The sequence below is a fragment of the Citrus clementina genome, unplaced genomic scaffold (assembly GCF_000493195.1).
Source record: "Citrus clementina cultivar Clemenules unplaced genomic scaffold, Citrus_clementina_v1.0 scaffold_9, whole genome shotgun sequence".
Taxonomy (NCBI): Eukaryota; Viridiplantae; Streptophyta; class Magnoliopsida; order Sapindales; family Rutaceae; genus Citrus; species Citrus x clementina.
Window position 1 is genome coordinate 26,484,454 of NW_006261964.1, and position 14,039 is coordinate 26,498,492.

At 34.6% G+C, this 14,039-nt stretch overlaps 1 protein-coding gene, 1 long non-coding RNA gene and 1 pseudogene across 3 annotated transcripts; 1 reads left to right on the forward strand and 2 right to left on the reverse strand.

The window, feature by feature from the left end:
* Positions 1-1,559: 1,559 nt before the first annotated feature.
* On the reverse strand, positions 1,560-3,188 carry LOC18031410 (ankyrin repeat-containing protein BDA1). Its single transcript, XM_006421505.2, has 3 exons — positions 2,505-3,188; positions 2,080-2,413; positions 1,560-1,975 (listed from the first exon to the last, which is right to left on the reverse strand). Exons 1-3 carry the CDS (start codon positions 3,093-3,095, stop codon positions 1,560-1,562), a joined length of 1,341 nt encoding a protein of 446 aa, XP_006421568.2. The 5' UTR covers positions 3,096-3,188.
* Positions 3,189-8,201: 5,013 nt separating this feature from the next.
* Positions 8,202-10,579, forward strand: LOC18031559. Of its 2 annotated transcripts, none has more exons than XR_002905756.1 (6): positions 8,202-8,413; positions 8,501-8,705; positions 8,780-8,906; positions 9,339-9,365; positions 9,831-9,910; positions 9,992-10,579. It is a non-coding gene; the product is annotated as an uncharacterized LOC18031559 (long non-coding RNA). The 2 variants fall into 2 exon arrangements; XR_002905707.1 differs by having other exon boundaries at positions 8,501-8,701.
* A 23-nt stretch (positions 10,580-10,602) lies between these two features.
* Positions 10,603-11,317, reverse strand: LOC18032053 (annotated as a pseudogene).
* Between the last annotated feature and the right edge of the window lie 2,722 nt (positions 11,318-14,039).

Below are 14,039 nucleotides of genomic sequence, written 5' to 3' on the forward strand. Positions count from 1 at the left end.
AGAGTGAGGCTTGAACCCCTGACTTCTCTTAAGGAGTGAGAGTGCCGGACCACTCACACCAACCAACTTTGGTTCCGCTGCCTTTTTCTTATCCATAGCATTGATTATGATTCTCTTCAATAAGCTTCCACTTAGGCCATTGCTTCTTGTATCTGCATTTTCAATGCTCGGTGCTTACATGTGCATTATATCTGGCCCCACAAAGCCTCACTTGAGCTCATTCTACTCAACATTTTAAGGTTCCTGGAAGATATCTTGATATATTTTCTTTGGCATGCGACACATTATTGTAATGATTAAGCTCATTATGTCCTATGGATTTCCATCGATCAATACACTGGATGTGGTGTGAGCAGAGAATTAAGTTCCTATTTTTATTATTAAGATGTCTGGTGCGTTTAATGTATGACACTGCTGTATTAATAAATTATGAATGTAAAATATGAACAGAGTCTGAAAAACTGTCATGCCAGCAGGCATGGTTATCAATAAAGCTGTTATAGTTGGTTCACTAGTAGTTCTTCTTTAGTTTATAACTACCTAAATTCACCTACAAGTTATGCATTTGGGTTCATGTGTGAGAGACAACCCCAGACTGATAAGAGTCTTTTTGTGTTTTAGCTTGATGGCCTGAAATATATAATTAACCCCTCAAGCTAATTATGTTTCATCAGCCAGAGAGCCCCCAAGTATATTTCAATGTCATAATTGAGGTAAGCATCTTCTACAGGAACAGATGATTGAAAACAATCAACACACACAAGTTTATAATATAAAAATTTATAGTGGGGTGACTTTACAGGATCATAAGCTAAACTAACGTCATTGGACAATTTGGTCGCTAGGTAGAGGAAGTACAGCAAATTGCTTCGTCATAGGATTGTATATAAATGTGATTCTAGTTGCTATAGTCAAAGCTGGAACAAAATAGAAACCCATGAGAAGATTGCTCAATTCGTAAACCTGAACGAATATTTCAAAACATTAAGGCATTTAAAGGGCGCAAGAATTGTCTTGTCTGTAAGAGGGACAAAACCGTGTTCTGGATTAATGAGAAGAGAACTCCTGTGCAAGATGAGCCCTGAGACTAAATGGCTGTCCGGGTAAAGGTGGAGAGAGAAATCAGGACTGGAAATGAGAGAGATCCAGTGTCTTTGGAACAGATTTGAATCTTAGTAGTGATTTTTTCTTTTGTGCGTAAAGTAACAAGGATCCTATTTAGAAAGAGATCATTATTTGCAATGACAGAGGAAGCTAACTTCCTTTTGTTAGAAGACATATTTGAAGCTTCTCATGGCAACATGATATGTCACTTGCACTCTTAAATAAAGTTTCCGTACACCAAACTACCCCTTAAAAATCTCGAAAAGCCTATTGCAGTGGAGAAATAAAAAGAGATAAAAGAACATGAACTATTAAAAGTGATAACAAAGGTAACCATTAGCATCGCAAAAAGCATATTTGACGTTTCAGGATGCTAAGCATCCCACCAAGTGAAAGTATGACAAGCAAGGGCTAAATTAACCAAGTAGTCGGCTATGCTTTAAGCCTCTAGATAACTATGTGGCAGTGATTTCGAGAAGATCTTCAAGATTGTTGCCCCTGCGATTGGTTCTATTCCTCCGCAAACAGATAATGAAGCGCCAAAAGGACAAAGTGAATTTCCCCATACTTAGTACAGACATTCCGAACAAAATGAGGGCAAGGACTAATGACCACACCAACCCATTGCTTGAGATGCTTGATTTCCCAACTTTCACATCGAATTTAGGCATGATCTCGTCCACTAAGAGAATATAAACAATGGCCGTGCAGATTACAAGAAAGAGTACAAATGTTCTGAAACGTAAGGGCCATACGAGCAATAGAATGGCAAACATGGAAGTCAAGAACCCAGCAGAGTTGAAAATCATGACGTAGACAACGGTTGGCAACTTACTGAGTACGTCATCCTTATCAGCGTGCAATGTTTTAACTGCAAGACAATCTTCTTTTAAGGAAGTAAAAAGAATAAAAAAATAAAAAAAAAGTTGTAAACACTACCAAAAGAAAAATAATAATTTAGTTAAAAACTTTTACCAGCAAGAGTATCCTCTTTGAGAAAGGAATCTGGCAGATTGCAAGTAACCGTGAAAAATGCTGCAGCAATCGTTACTACTACCATCAATAACACGTTTCTTGTCTCTATGGGCCACCGTGTTTGGTTCCAGCTGACATTGGCACTCCCCGCATCAGGGAGCTGCGGAGATTGCTGAGCAACAGCTCGTTGAATGATCCAGCCTATTTCCTTGAAAACAGAATCCTGAGAATTAGCATTGCATAACTGTAAGGCCGTTTGTCCCTGCTTATTCACGGTATTGATTCGAATCATTATGCGCCTATTGGAATTCTCACGGATGAGTAGCTCCACTATCTGCAATGAACGCGACAGGATTGTCAAGGCGTGCGTTATGTTTTGGCAATCAAAATTCAAAAACTGTGTTCGCAAGAGACAAAGAGCTTACCTGCTTTAATTTGTTAAGTGTGGCGAGGTGCAATACTGTATTGCCCTCCTTGTCTTTCCAAGTGAAGAGATGCTCTTTTCTGTGACTCTTAGCCTCATCCACCAAGGCTTGAAAGGCGTCCGATCGGGACTTCTTCACAGCAAGGTGTAGGGCCGTCTCTCCATTTGAAGTCAGCTTCTCAAGAGACTCCGGGCAAATAGAAACTAAAGCCCTAATAACATCAGAATCACCTTCCAAAGCTGCTCTGTGTAGCGGTATCATTAAAGAGTTGTCTACTTCAAGGCAAAGTTCGCGATTATTTTCTCCGAAAATCCGAACCATCCGGGCATCCCCATCCGTTGAAAGTAAGTGCATGGTTGTTTCACCTCGCTGATTTTTAATACTGGCAAGTTGAGGCCACAGCCTTGCCATTTCTTTAGCTGCTTCAAGGCTTCCAGGCAAGCAGGCGGTGATGAGCAGAGGATCCTCCGAGCGTTGGCATGCTTTAATAATCTCATCCAGTAAATTCGGATGCTTTGAATTTAATGACTTGACTCCTTCGACATCGTTTTTTTGGCAAGCTTCCTGAAACAACTGCTCCAAGTTAGCCATGACAATTGACAGACACTCACACTGTGTTTATGTGTTATATTCTTCTTCCCATCTCGCAGTTGAGCTCACATCACTCTTACATTGTTAATTAATTACAACTTTTCTCTCTTTCTGGGGTGGGGTTTCTTAATCCGTCTATATATATGTATATGTAAATTAATTGTATGTATAATTAAAAAAGAAATAAGAAAAAGTAAAAATCCAAGAACTTTCCTCTTTCTTTCCCCTTCCGTGTAATTTCCAGTGGAATGAATTACACGAAAACGCGGCATCTCTATGAAGAGAAGAAAGGAAATTGTGGTGGATAATTCAGGGAAAATGGGCAATGCAGATACATACTTCTTCAATACCTTCAATTTAATAAAAAATTTAGAATTTTATACTGTTCGAACTTAAATGTCAACATATTACATATACGACTTTGTTGAACTTGCATAAGACCAATTGCTTCAATTGACAAGATATCTAGGCTGATATATACATCTATTAATAATGAAAATAAACACATATTACATAGCACAACAAATCGGGTGCCATAACTAGCTCCAGTTGGGCACATTTTAAACAAAATTTTAAGACAAAATTCAAGAAAAGATACTGGACAATTGAATAATATTGATTAACATATAAAGTTTTTATGAAATACAATTGTTCGTGAATATATATATATATATATATATAAAGCTCTTACAAGGTTGTAAATTAATTTTACACATTATAAAAATCTTTTACAATATTGTAAAATCTCGAATCCGTATTTTAAAAACAACGCTTGGGAATATAGTTTCTTTAGTGAAATTTTTTATTACGGCTATAATTATTAGGATTGATTTTGATTATTAGAGATAGAAGACTAATGTTTGATTGGAACGCTAATCTATGTTTGCCTTACGAGAAATTTTAGAATACATTTGAGGTATCATGTCACCCATACAACAAGCAATGATGCCATGACATATGTGCATTTATTTTGAACTACTATCATGCAAGTGGTGGTTGAATTAAATTCAATTACACATGTCATACATAATTCAATTGGTTGCAATACATTTGAGGTATTATACAATTTCTCCTGCCTTACAGGTACTTAACGGTGACAACTTCCATTCCAAGTGGTTGAATTAATTGTAAGTCCCGAGTTACTAATATAAATTTCTATGTCTCTCACATATGTTTTTGAAAGAAATTTTAGAAAATATTTCAGATCTAATTTGTTGTGTTATAATTGTACCAGCAAATTTAAACTACCCCTTTAATATAGTTATCCCATGTTCAGTTGAGAATAATACAACAAACAAAGTGCAATATATTATTTGAGAATTGCCAAAAAAAAATAAATAAATAAAGGGGGGGACAAATACTCTTCATTTCAAAAGGGGCCGACCAGACTAAGGTGAGGACATGGCAATGCATACATCCCATTGGGTTTTGGAAGTATCGTAGAAGCCACGAGCTTCCCCTTTTTGTCTTTTGCTTTTTTCCCTCTTTTCTTTTCCCGTAAACGTCCTGAAAATTTCTCTCTTTGTTCCCCATGGGAGGAAGACGACTTTCAAGTTTGAATTGTCAATGGACAAAACCCGACAAATGGGAATGGGCGGGTCTATAGCAGATCCATCTCTCTCTCTCGAAACCAGTGTCCACAATATCAGGCATCAGCCCAAATCCACACCCATCAAATTTAAGACCAATTCAAACTATCGCTTTAATTTTATGAGTCAAGCTTTTGACACCCCTGAAATTTCCGTTGTAAATCCGCTCTCCGAGATAACAACAGTATAAGTGTATAACACCCCGATAATTTGAAAACTACACTGCAAATATATTCCTCTACTTCTCTTTAATTATTAAATGATCCCATAACCAATAGATAATGATATTCAATTGTATGCATAGACTGCACTTCATTGCATCTTGTAGTTCATTCAATCAAGTTCTCCCTCTCCCAATTGGCAATTTTCGACTCCGCATGTTCAAGTAGAGTGTCACTCTCTTTATAAGACAAACCAAATACGCCCAAATTTTATTGGTTTTGAAAGCAATGCTAAATGTCTAAATGAAGCAAAAATGTGAAAATAGACGTGGCTTAAGAAGAATATGCAAAATTAAAATATATATACACACACAATACTTCAAACAAACGAAATCCCAAGTGCCAAAAACAAAGACCTAGTTAATGGAGGATACACAAAATTTTTTTTTAATTAATTATTTCTCACATGCAAGTTATTTGAAAACTTTTTTCTTTTATTAAAACAAAAAAATTGCGGCGGAAAAAAAGAAATATATGCATGTAAGTGCCTGTACAAAAGAATTTCATGACAATTCATAAGAAACCCTGAAAAATGTTGAGGATCTAATCCAAAAATATAACAATGAGAGGCACATAATTGCTAACAAAATCATGTGACGAAAGCTAAAATATAGCAAAAAACAACTATAAATCTAATGACATAAAATAAAAATAAAAATACAAAGAACACTAGAGATTTAAATATAAAATCAAATCTTTCGCCAAATCTCCTCTTTTTGGTTTATAAATATGAGGTAAAAGGATTGAAAAATGATCTTTTGGCTATTTTCTCATATGGTAGAGAAAAACCAACTCTAGATTTATTAAAATTCACTAAATATAAAACTGACAAGAGTGTTGGAGTGCCTTCTTAAGTACACACTTAAGATACATTTGTGGAGAAGATGTTGAAGACGAGAAGGAATTTTATACAATCTAAAAAATCAGGTATAATTTAAATCATTATTTCATTTATATTTGGATCATTGAAGGATTTATGGATACTTCAATGCTGAATAATGATATTTAACCTTAAGAGCAACCAGTGACATGAGAATGATATAAAATGGATTAATTAAAATGAATTTTAATGTGTTGTATTGAAATGTACTAAATTTAACACAGGATGCGAATGGTACTATTTTACTCTTATTATTTTATATTTTACAAGAATATAAATTAAGAAAAACACATATAGAAGAAAATGAAACACGTTTTATACTTACATTTTCCACTTTTGTTTTTGCTAATGGCCAGTAGAATTGTAACTTCGGCATTTTGTTTGTGCGAGAATGAATAAATGATTTGAAATTGATAAGTTTTTGAGGTGAGTGTGGTACTCTTTTTTACCTATATTTTTTTTCATTTTACAAGAAAATAAAATAAGAAAAAGGCAGTCGGTTGGGTCGAATCAAGCATTAATATATATTTTAGAATGAAGCACATTTTAATTTTTGCTGGGGCCCAGTATGGTAGAACTGCAACTTTGACATTTTCTTAAGCATAATCGAATGGCTCCCGTTTCCATAGCACTTTATTGATACTACATTCTCTAACTTTTCTGATATACTTTTTCGTTTTAAAAATAAGCTTTTAAATGATATAAAATATAAATTTGTATTTATGATAATATATTATACTATTTTATTAGTGTTCTAGGTCATGGTTGGTATTGAGGTGTTGTAATTTTTAAATTATAACTATTGTAGAAAAAAAGTTGTAATAATGAATTAAAAGTACGTAGTAAATATAATTTTTAAATAATAATTTCAAAAAAATAATAAATATATAATAGATTTTTCATCATATAAATGTAAAATCAAATCAACTTACCTTCCAAGTTATAACAATTAAAGTTACCAAACAATTTGATGCTATAACGTTTAAGTTACAGCTATCCAATTTTAATCCCAAACGAAGCTTTAATAGTTTAACTCTTTGTTTTGGTTAAAAATAACATGTACAAAAATATTGGACATCAAATTAAAAACTTATATTAATTTATTTTTGGGTATAAATCCAATAGTATCCAAGCAATATGCTTTCTAAGCTTCAAAAAGTTAGCATGTTGTCACGGGATGAGTATATTGCATAGTAACTAGGGATGGTAATGGACACCGTCCGCAGCGGGTTTGCCATTACCAAACCCAAACCCGCACAAAATTTAAATTACCAAACCCACCCGCAACCCGCAGCGGGTTTTAACAATTACCAAACCCGCAATGGTATCTAGCGGATTTTTTGCGGGTTTCCGTATTTAAAATTACAAATTTTTAATATATGAATTTATAATAATAACCTCAAATTCCATATAACATATTCAATTTTATATTTAAACAATGTAAATGAAAAATTAAAATTTCCACATCAATTCAACACAAATTCTCAATTTTAAGTATAAATTACACAAATCTATTTAAAAAACACAAACTAATATCTAAAAATAATAATTAATTTCATATTATCATTTAAAACAAGATCCAAGAGAAGATATTCATTTTATTCACCATCATATGCACCCATCCAACACAATGACTATAATAATAATTAAGATTAATATTTTCAAATACTAATTCGAAGATAAATGCTTTTAGTTTTCTTTAGGTTATGACTTTAGAATATGAGATGAGGCATATACACACATACACAACTTTGAGCCTTTGGTTATTTGGTAATTTGATTAATTACATTATTTTCTATATATATTTTTACATTTAAATTAAATTAAAAATATTTGAAAAAAATTATTGTGAGTTTGGTGGATATCCATGCGGGTATCCACCGGGTATAAGGTTAATATCAAACCCACCCGCATCCATGTGCGGGTTTTAATTTATAATACTAAACCTGCCCGTAACGGATAAAATTACCCGCAATGGACGGGTTTTGGCGGGTGAGTTTGGGTGGATTTACGGGTACAATTGCCATCCCTAATAGTAACCTATGCGATATTTAGATAACTTCTAACACAAAAGTTGTTAAGTGAGTTGATTGACATTAAAAAATGTATATTTAATAATGATAAAATTAATAATTTTTCACTTACAATATTGATTAATGCGCTAATTATTTTTTAATTATCTTCACACTCCCCAAATATATTTTTATGTTAAATTAATTTATAGGGTCCTCTTATGTTGCAACAGTTGCAATGTGCAACACTTTTTGTCCTCATTCAATGTAACCGTTAGATTTAAAGCCAACCGATCGAATGCTTCAGGGATGGCCACGTTTGTATTAAAGAATACCGGAGAAGCCAGTTAAGAAAAGGTAAGTTATATCTGAAAACGCACGTTGACTGTTCTGTAAAAAGAAGCCAAGGTGATAAGCGAAAGAAGCCCCTGGCAAAGGCCAAATAGGAGGCGATTCCTTCATCAGAGGAAGAAAAAAAATGGGCGAATTGAAGCCTCAGACGTATTGTGAAGAGGGCAAATGCCCTAATTTGGGGGAGTAAAGGTCTGCCGGCGAGACGACAACCTTTTACAGACACAATTTTGATCTTGGGCGATACCTATACTTGCGGTTGTAGGTAATTATTCGGATTTATCAAATGGCACATATGTTAATACGAATTTGGAATGTGCGTTAATTAGGTTGGATTGATTGCAAATGATAGGATTTACAATGTGAAGAAGTCGTTTGCACACCCACCCCCTGACCTTTTGGGAGCCCACAAATGCTGCTGCGGCAATTGTGTGGTGGGTCTTGGATTATTTGATGATTACTAGTGTTGATTGAGATGATTTAGCTGATCAATAAATTGGTCAGTGTTCATGAAGATGAGTCTGTTCTTATGCTGATCGAATCACCCGACACAGTAGGTAATTCTTTATTAAACTCTGTAATTGTTTTTTTGAAATGATTTAAACTCGTAATTAGCTTGCGTTTATTACAGAATATATAAATTACCACCGGCACAATAAAGAACAAACGGGGTATTTAGCTTGGCAACTCTCGTCTCTCTTTATTCTCACCAACAAGAAGTGAGATTTTTAGAATTTTTGGTCTGCTTCTGCAAAATGGTATCCTGTTCTCTCTTTATGCTTTTTATTTTATTTATTCTCTTCATATGAATTCATGTTGTTGGTTGGTGAAAATCAAAGTCGAGTACAATTGATCTAATTATTGTTACTGGATTTGCAATGTAGTTGAACTTGAAAATAAGAAAATAGTAAGATTTTGAACCCAAAGTTGGAGCTTTTAGAATTTAGATATGTTTAGTTAATACTTATCTCATATTCTCCAGCTGCAATGCTTCTTTCTTTGATGTAACACCTCCTAGTTTGTTATGTTTCTTTGTCAAAGGATTTAGATTCTTCCAATTTCTTTTTTTCTTTTAATCACTGTTTTTCTCTTTCCAATACTGATGATTTTGGTTTTGCTCTTGTTTTTTTGTTTTAAAACTTTTGCAACTCATGTATTTGATCATGGTTTCATACTATCGGGTTTTGCAGACGAAAAGGACCTAGAAGACAGGAATTGTAAGTATGATATATATTGAGGCTAGTTTTATTCATTTTTTTGGTTTGTTTAGTGTCCTCAAGTATAGATGTTATGGTAACGTAGACTTAGATTTTCATTTCTTTCCCTTGGGATATCTTTATATTAATAGTAGGTACAAATATTATGTCTCATTAAGCTTTGAGCATGAATTGTGGGTTATTGACATGTTTATTGACATGTTTCTCTCTAGCCTGTTGTTAGCCTTACTTTCATGTTTTAGTTTGTTTTTGCATGTGTGGCTTTGTGATCTTGGAATTATAAGTATTATTCTTTTCCAGGCACCTGTTATGGTGCCAATCTTAAGAAGATGGAGGTCAGTCAACACAGCTAGTACTTCTGTGAATTTTGTGGGAAAGTAATACATTCCCGTCTTTGCTGTTCAATGACTGTTCGCTTTTGCTTGTGGATGTATTAAATATTTACATATTCCTTACTGTTGGCAGTATGCTGTGAGGAAGGCTGTGGGAATCTGGGGTTGCAAAGACTCTAGCAAGGTGAAAGCTGGAGGCGCTTACACTTTGAAGTAAGATTCTCATTAGCTGTTATATTTACTTTGATTGTTTAATTTAAATGATTCTAAATTATGTCCTATGTTCCTTTCCAGTATTGGTAGTGCTGTGACCGCAAGAGTTACCATTAGGAGGTTGAGGGAGCAGACTGAGAGTTAATTTTGTTACCAAACTATCTTTTTTTTTTTTTTTCAATTTATTTGAGATGGGATTAATTCCTGGGACAGGATTGTCTAAATGCATTTCTATTCTTGGATTTTTTTTTAATCTACTAAAAAATTTTATTACAAAGCAACCAGTGGTGGACACAATTTTCATATATCAATCATCAGAATTCAGACAGGCTAAAAGATATCCAATTGAAGCCTATTTTACTTGACTCATTTTGCTCCCATAACCTCTCTAGCTTCTCCAAAAAATTTGTAGTTACTCCAAGTCTGAAAACACCATTGTCGGTACAAACCATTGTCAGGTTACATAATTTTAACCTGTAACTTAAAGCCACTTTTTAGATACAGCATTGGCTATTAGCGTAGTGCAGCAACCTCTCTCACATTCGAATTCTAGAAATGAGATTGGTGATTTAGGCCATTTCCTTCCCTAATCTGCTAACTTCCCAATATTTTCACCATTGCTGTCACCAGAGATCAGAAACTTTAAACATGCCCAGTCTCTACAAAGTTAAATGAAGATTAGCATTAGGTCACTACTCAGCTTCGTCAACATCCACAGGGACAACTTCTTTGCTATCAATCTCTGATATGTATTCTTTCATTTTTTCGCTAACTGGTCTATCCAGAGCTCGCTCAGCAAGCACATAAAACAAAGTATTGCCTTTAGGGCCATTAACCTTGTCTTTCTGCAAATATCTTTGCTAGTGTCTCCAACACCTACTTGGCATTTCCAAACAGCGGATGGCTTACATTAGTTTCACACAATCCCATACGTTTCAAAGTGATGCCAAAGGATATCTTCTGGGGTTTTACCTCGAGCAAGATGCACAATGCTAATTACAACAAATGTAAAACTAGATAAACGTGCTGAATTTTCATCTTCTACATATTTTTTGTACACCTCAGCTGGTAGCTGACTTATGAGAACATAGGACTTTGCCTTGGCAACATCAGTTTGTTGAGTAGAGTGCCGTTGAGTAGCGGATGAAGGGCGGTATCTCAGAAGCTCTCTCAATTCATAGCCAAAAGCATTAGAGAGCTTCTCTTTAGCCGCATTGATCACATGAGCAGGAATAGCACACTGGCTATAGTTTTGGTAACCAATTGAACAAGGTCTTCTCTCTTGATCGGACACCCCGAGTTCTAGTGAGTTTTAAAACGGACATATTATACAACTTTTGCAACAAGCTTATCTATTTCCTCTTTCGATATATCAAATTGAGAGAAATCTTGGGTAGCGTCGGCCATCCTTGTCGTGAATTGGTTATGCTTGGATATTTGGTTTAGAAAGTTTTGAATTTGAATCTCTTTATGAAATAGATTTTGATGGACTTTTAGTTTTGTGGTGTTAACTGCATGGTCTGTTGCTTCAAAATGTTGATATTAAACATCATGGCTATAATTATTTAAATAGGCCACAATGAAAATTGATTTCCACAATTAGTAATTATTCATAAGAAACTAGCTCCAATTGAAATTGAATATTTTGTTATTGTATTTTAGCAAAAATAAATCAATTCGTTCAAAGGCATAGGTTGATTATCCTTTTGGATTAAATCCATAAACGCCCCAAGATACAGGCAAGCATTGATTGTATTTCATTGTTAAAACCAGTGAGCTCACATACAACAAAGGCTAGGCCGAAGGTCTCTTACCAGCACTCTTAACTCTTACAATTACATCCAACTTCACAAAACTCTAAACAAAAAGGAAAAAGGCAAATATTATCTAAACACACAAGTTATTGTCGTTGCCTCTGTTCTCTCCCTCCATTCCCCATTAGTTTGGGAATGCATCTAACAGATGATTTTAGAGGAACAAACCTAATATAGTGCTCTTCCACCATCTTACTCTGAGAAGCAAATATCATTAATGCAGGGACTTCAAAATTTTGAAGCCCCTTCGATAAAGAAAAATGATGAAGAAAGGATGATGATTAATGACTCATTAGTCATCATCGTCTTAAAGCCATCTAGACAATTGTATTACTATATGAGACGTGCATGGGTATATATCATACAAAGAGGGACGCTATCTTTGTTGTTGTTATGATGCATTGACAGCCTTAAATGTAGCAACTCTATCTACATTTGCTACCCTGTTAACTGCTGCTACAGCCCTGTTAACTCTCTCATCTACCTTAGCCACATCATAAGCTTTTCAGTTGCTCATCGTGCTTCCTGATTACAAGACAACGACAATAAGAAAAAAAATCCCCACTTGAACAACAATTAACTTGACGAAAGTTATTATGACATTAACAAGTTTTGTGTAGCTTAGTGAGGTTTTCTCACAGACAACCAAAATTTAAAAATAACTTCTGATTGTTATCTTAAATTTCATTCATCTTACTCACATCAGTAAAATGCTGAAAGTGAAGACGTGCATTAATCATATTACAAAAGGAACATTGAAACATCTGCAATGAAACAATAAATCTGTAATAAATTTTAGGCATCAGCAGCTGCTGAGTGTTAAAATGAATAAAAGTTTGGTTAAAAAGGTTCAAATACCTGCACCACATTGAGTACTTTGTAGTGGTAAATTGCAATAGATGATATAAGATGAGTTGTATTTTGTGCGCTTGGAATGTCGAGAAGTCCATTTTGCCTGTGACCAGATTGGGTTTCCCCATTTCTGAATCTGTACATTCCAAGCCCTTGTCTTATACCCTCACGCCAGGCCCCTTCATACCAATGCCTATTGGCAAAACGACAGACACCAAATCCATGCATCTTGTATTCTTCAGCATATGTGTCCCCATCTTTAAGTAAGAAACGATGTCAATATGGGAAGAAAAAGATTCATATGCCTATGCATTAAAAAAAAAAAAACAGAACAAACAATTAATACAATCTACTATTAAACTCACTATCTAATAAAATTCAGCAAGGTATCTGGACCAACAAAATGAACACAAATTATCCTTATGAATGACATTTTCAAGATCACTTTAATCTTTGTCTACCGATTAATAAAATTACGATCAAACTTAAGCTCACAGTTTGTTTAAATGTAAATGCAAGATTGTTCTGCATTTCCTTCTCCAAGAAATTAATTGCCTTTTCCTCCTTCATTCCACTGCTGCTTGCAATAAAATTAAACATTGAGAATTTCTTACCTATATCACCTCATTGCATTCTTATAAATAAACATAACCGGCTCTCCCAATCGAATTATGAATAGTAACTCTTTCAAACAAAATTAACCATTATTTTTTCACGAATTGCCTTCTTCATCCGCTTCGAACTGCACACCAGTAAATCAAACAGATGAGATATTCCCTCTACTTTCAGATATGGGTAATTCCTATACTTTCAGCACCGGAAAATATAGGTTGCAATTTGCTACTACGTTTACAGAAGCACCATCTGATTTGTTCCCACAACAGCCCATATTCATAAACAAAACATCCGAATCTTTTTCCCCACAAAATTGCGATCGTCTTCTCTTGTATTTGGTGTATCTTGATTATTTGTCAAATTAAATCACATATACCCGCTGGTTTCTTTGCCTCTTGCCATCGAAATTGCTCTGTTGACAACCCAGGTTCCAACTTAGGTGAATCCTCCAAATATTTTCCCCCCAATAAAATGCGATCGTCTTCTTTTCATATTCGTGTCCCCGGATTATTTCTGAACGGCCATCTTCTCAACCCTTTGTTTCTCTTTTCTCGTGAGTAAATCATTCATGTTCTTCCTAATCAACTGTTTCAAACTGACGCCCCCTCAATAGCCATTACTTAAGTAGATAACTGGCTTCAACGGTTGCTAGTACATACTTTGTTTTTCCACTCAATAATCTTAACCGTTAGATGGAGTCCCTTCAGATCCTACGACAGTTGTGAATGAGGACAAAAAATGTTGTAAGTTGTAACTGTTGCAACATAGAAGGACCCTAATTTGTAACATGTTAATTTTAATTTGCAGATAAATTTTAAGAATAAGAAGGAATCAGAATTGAAAGTAGG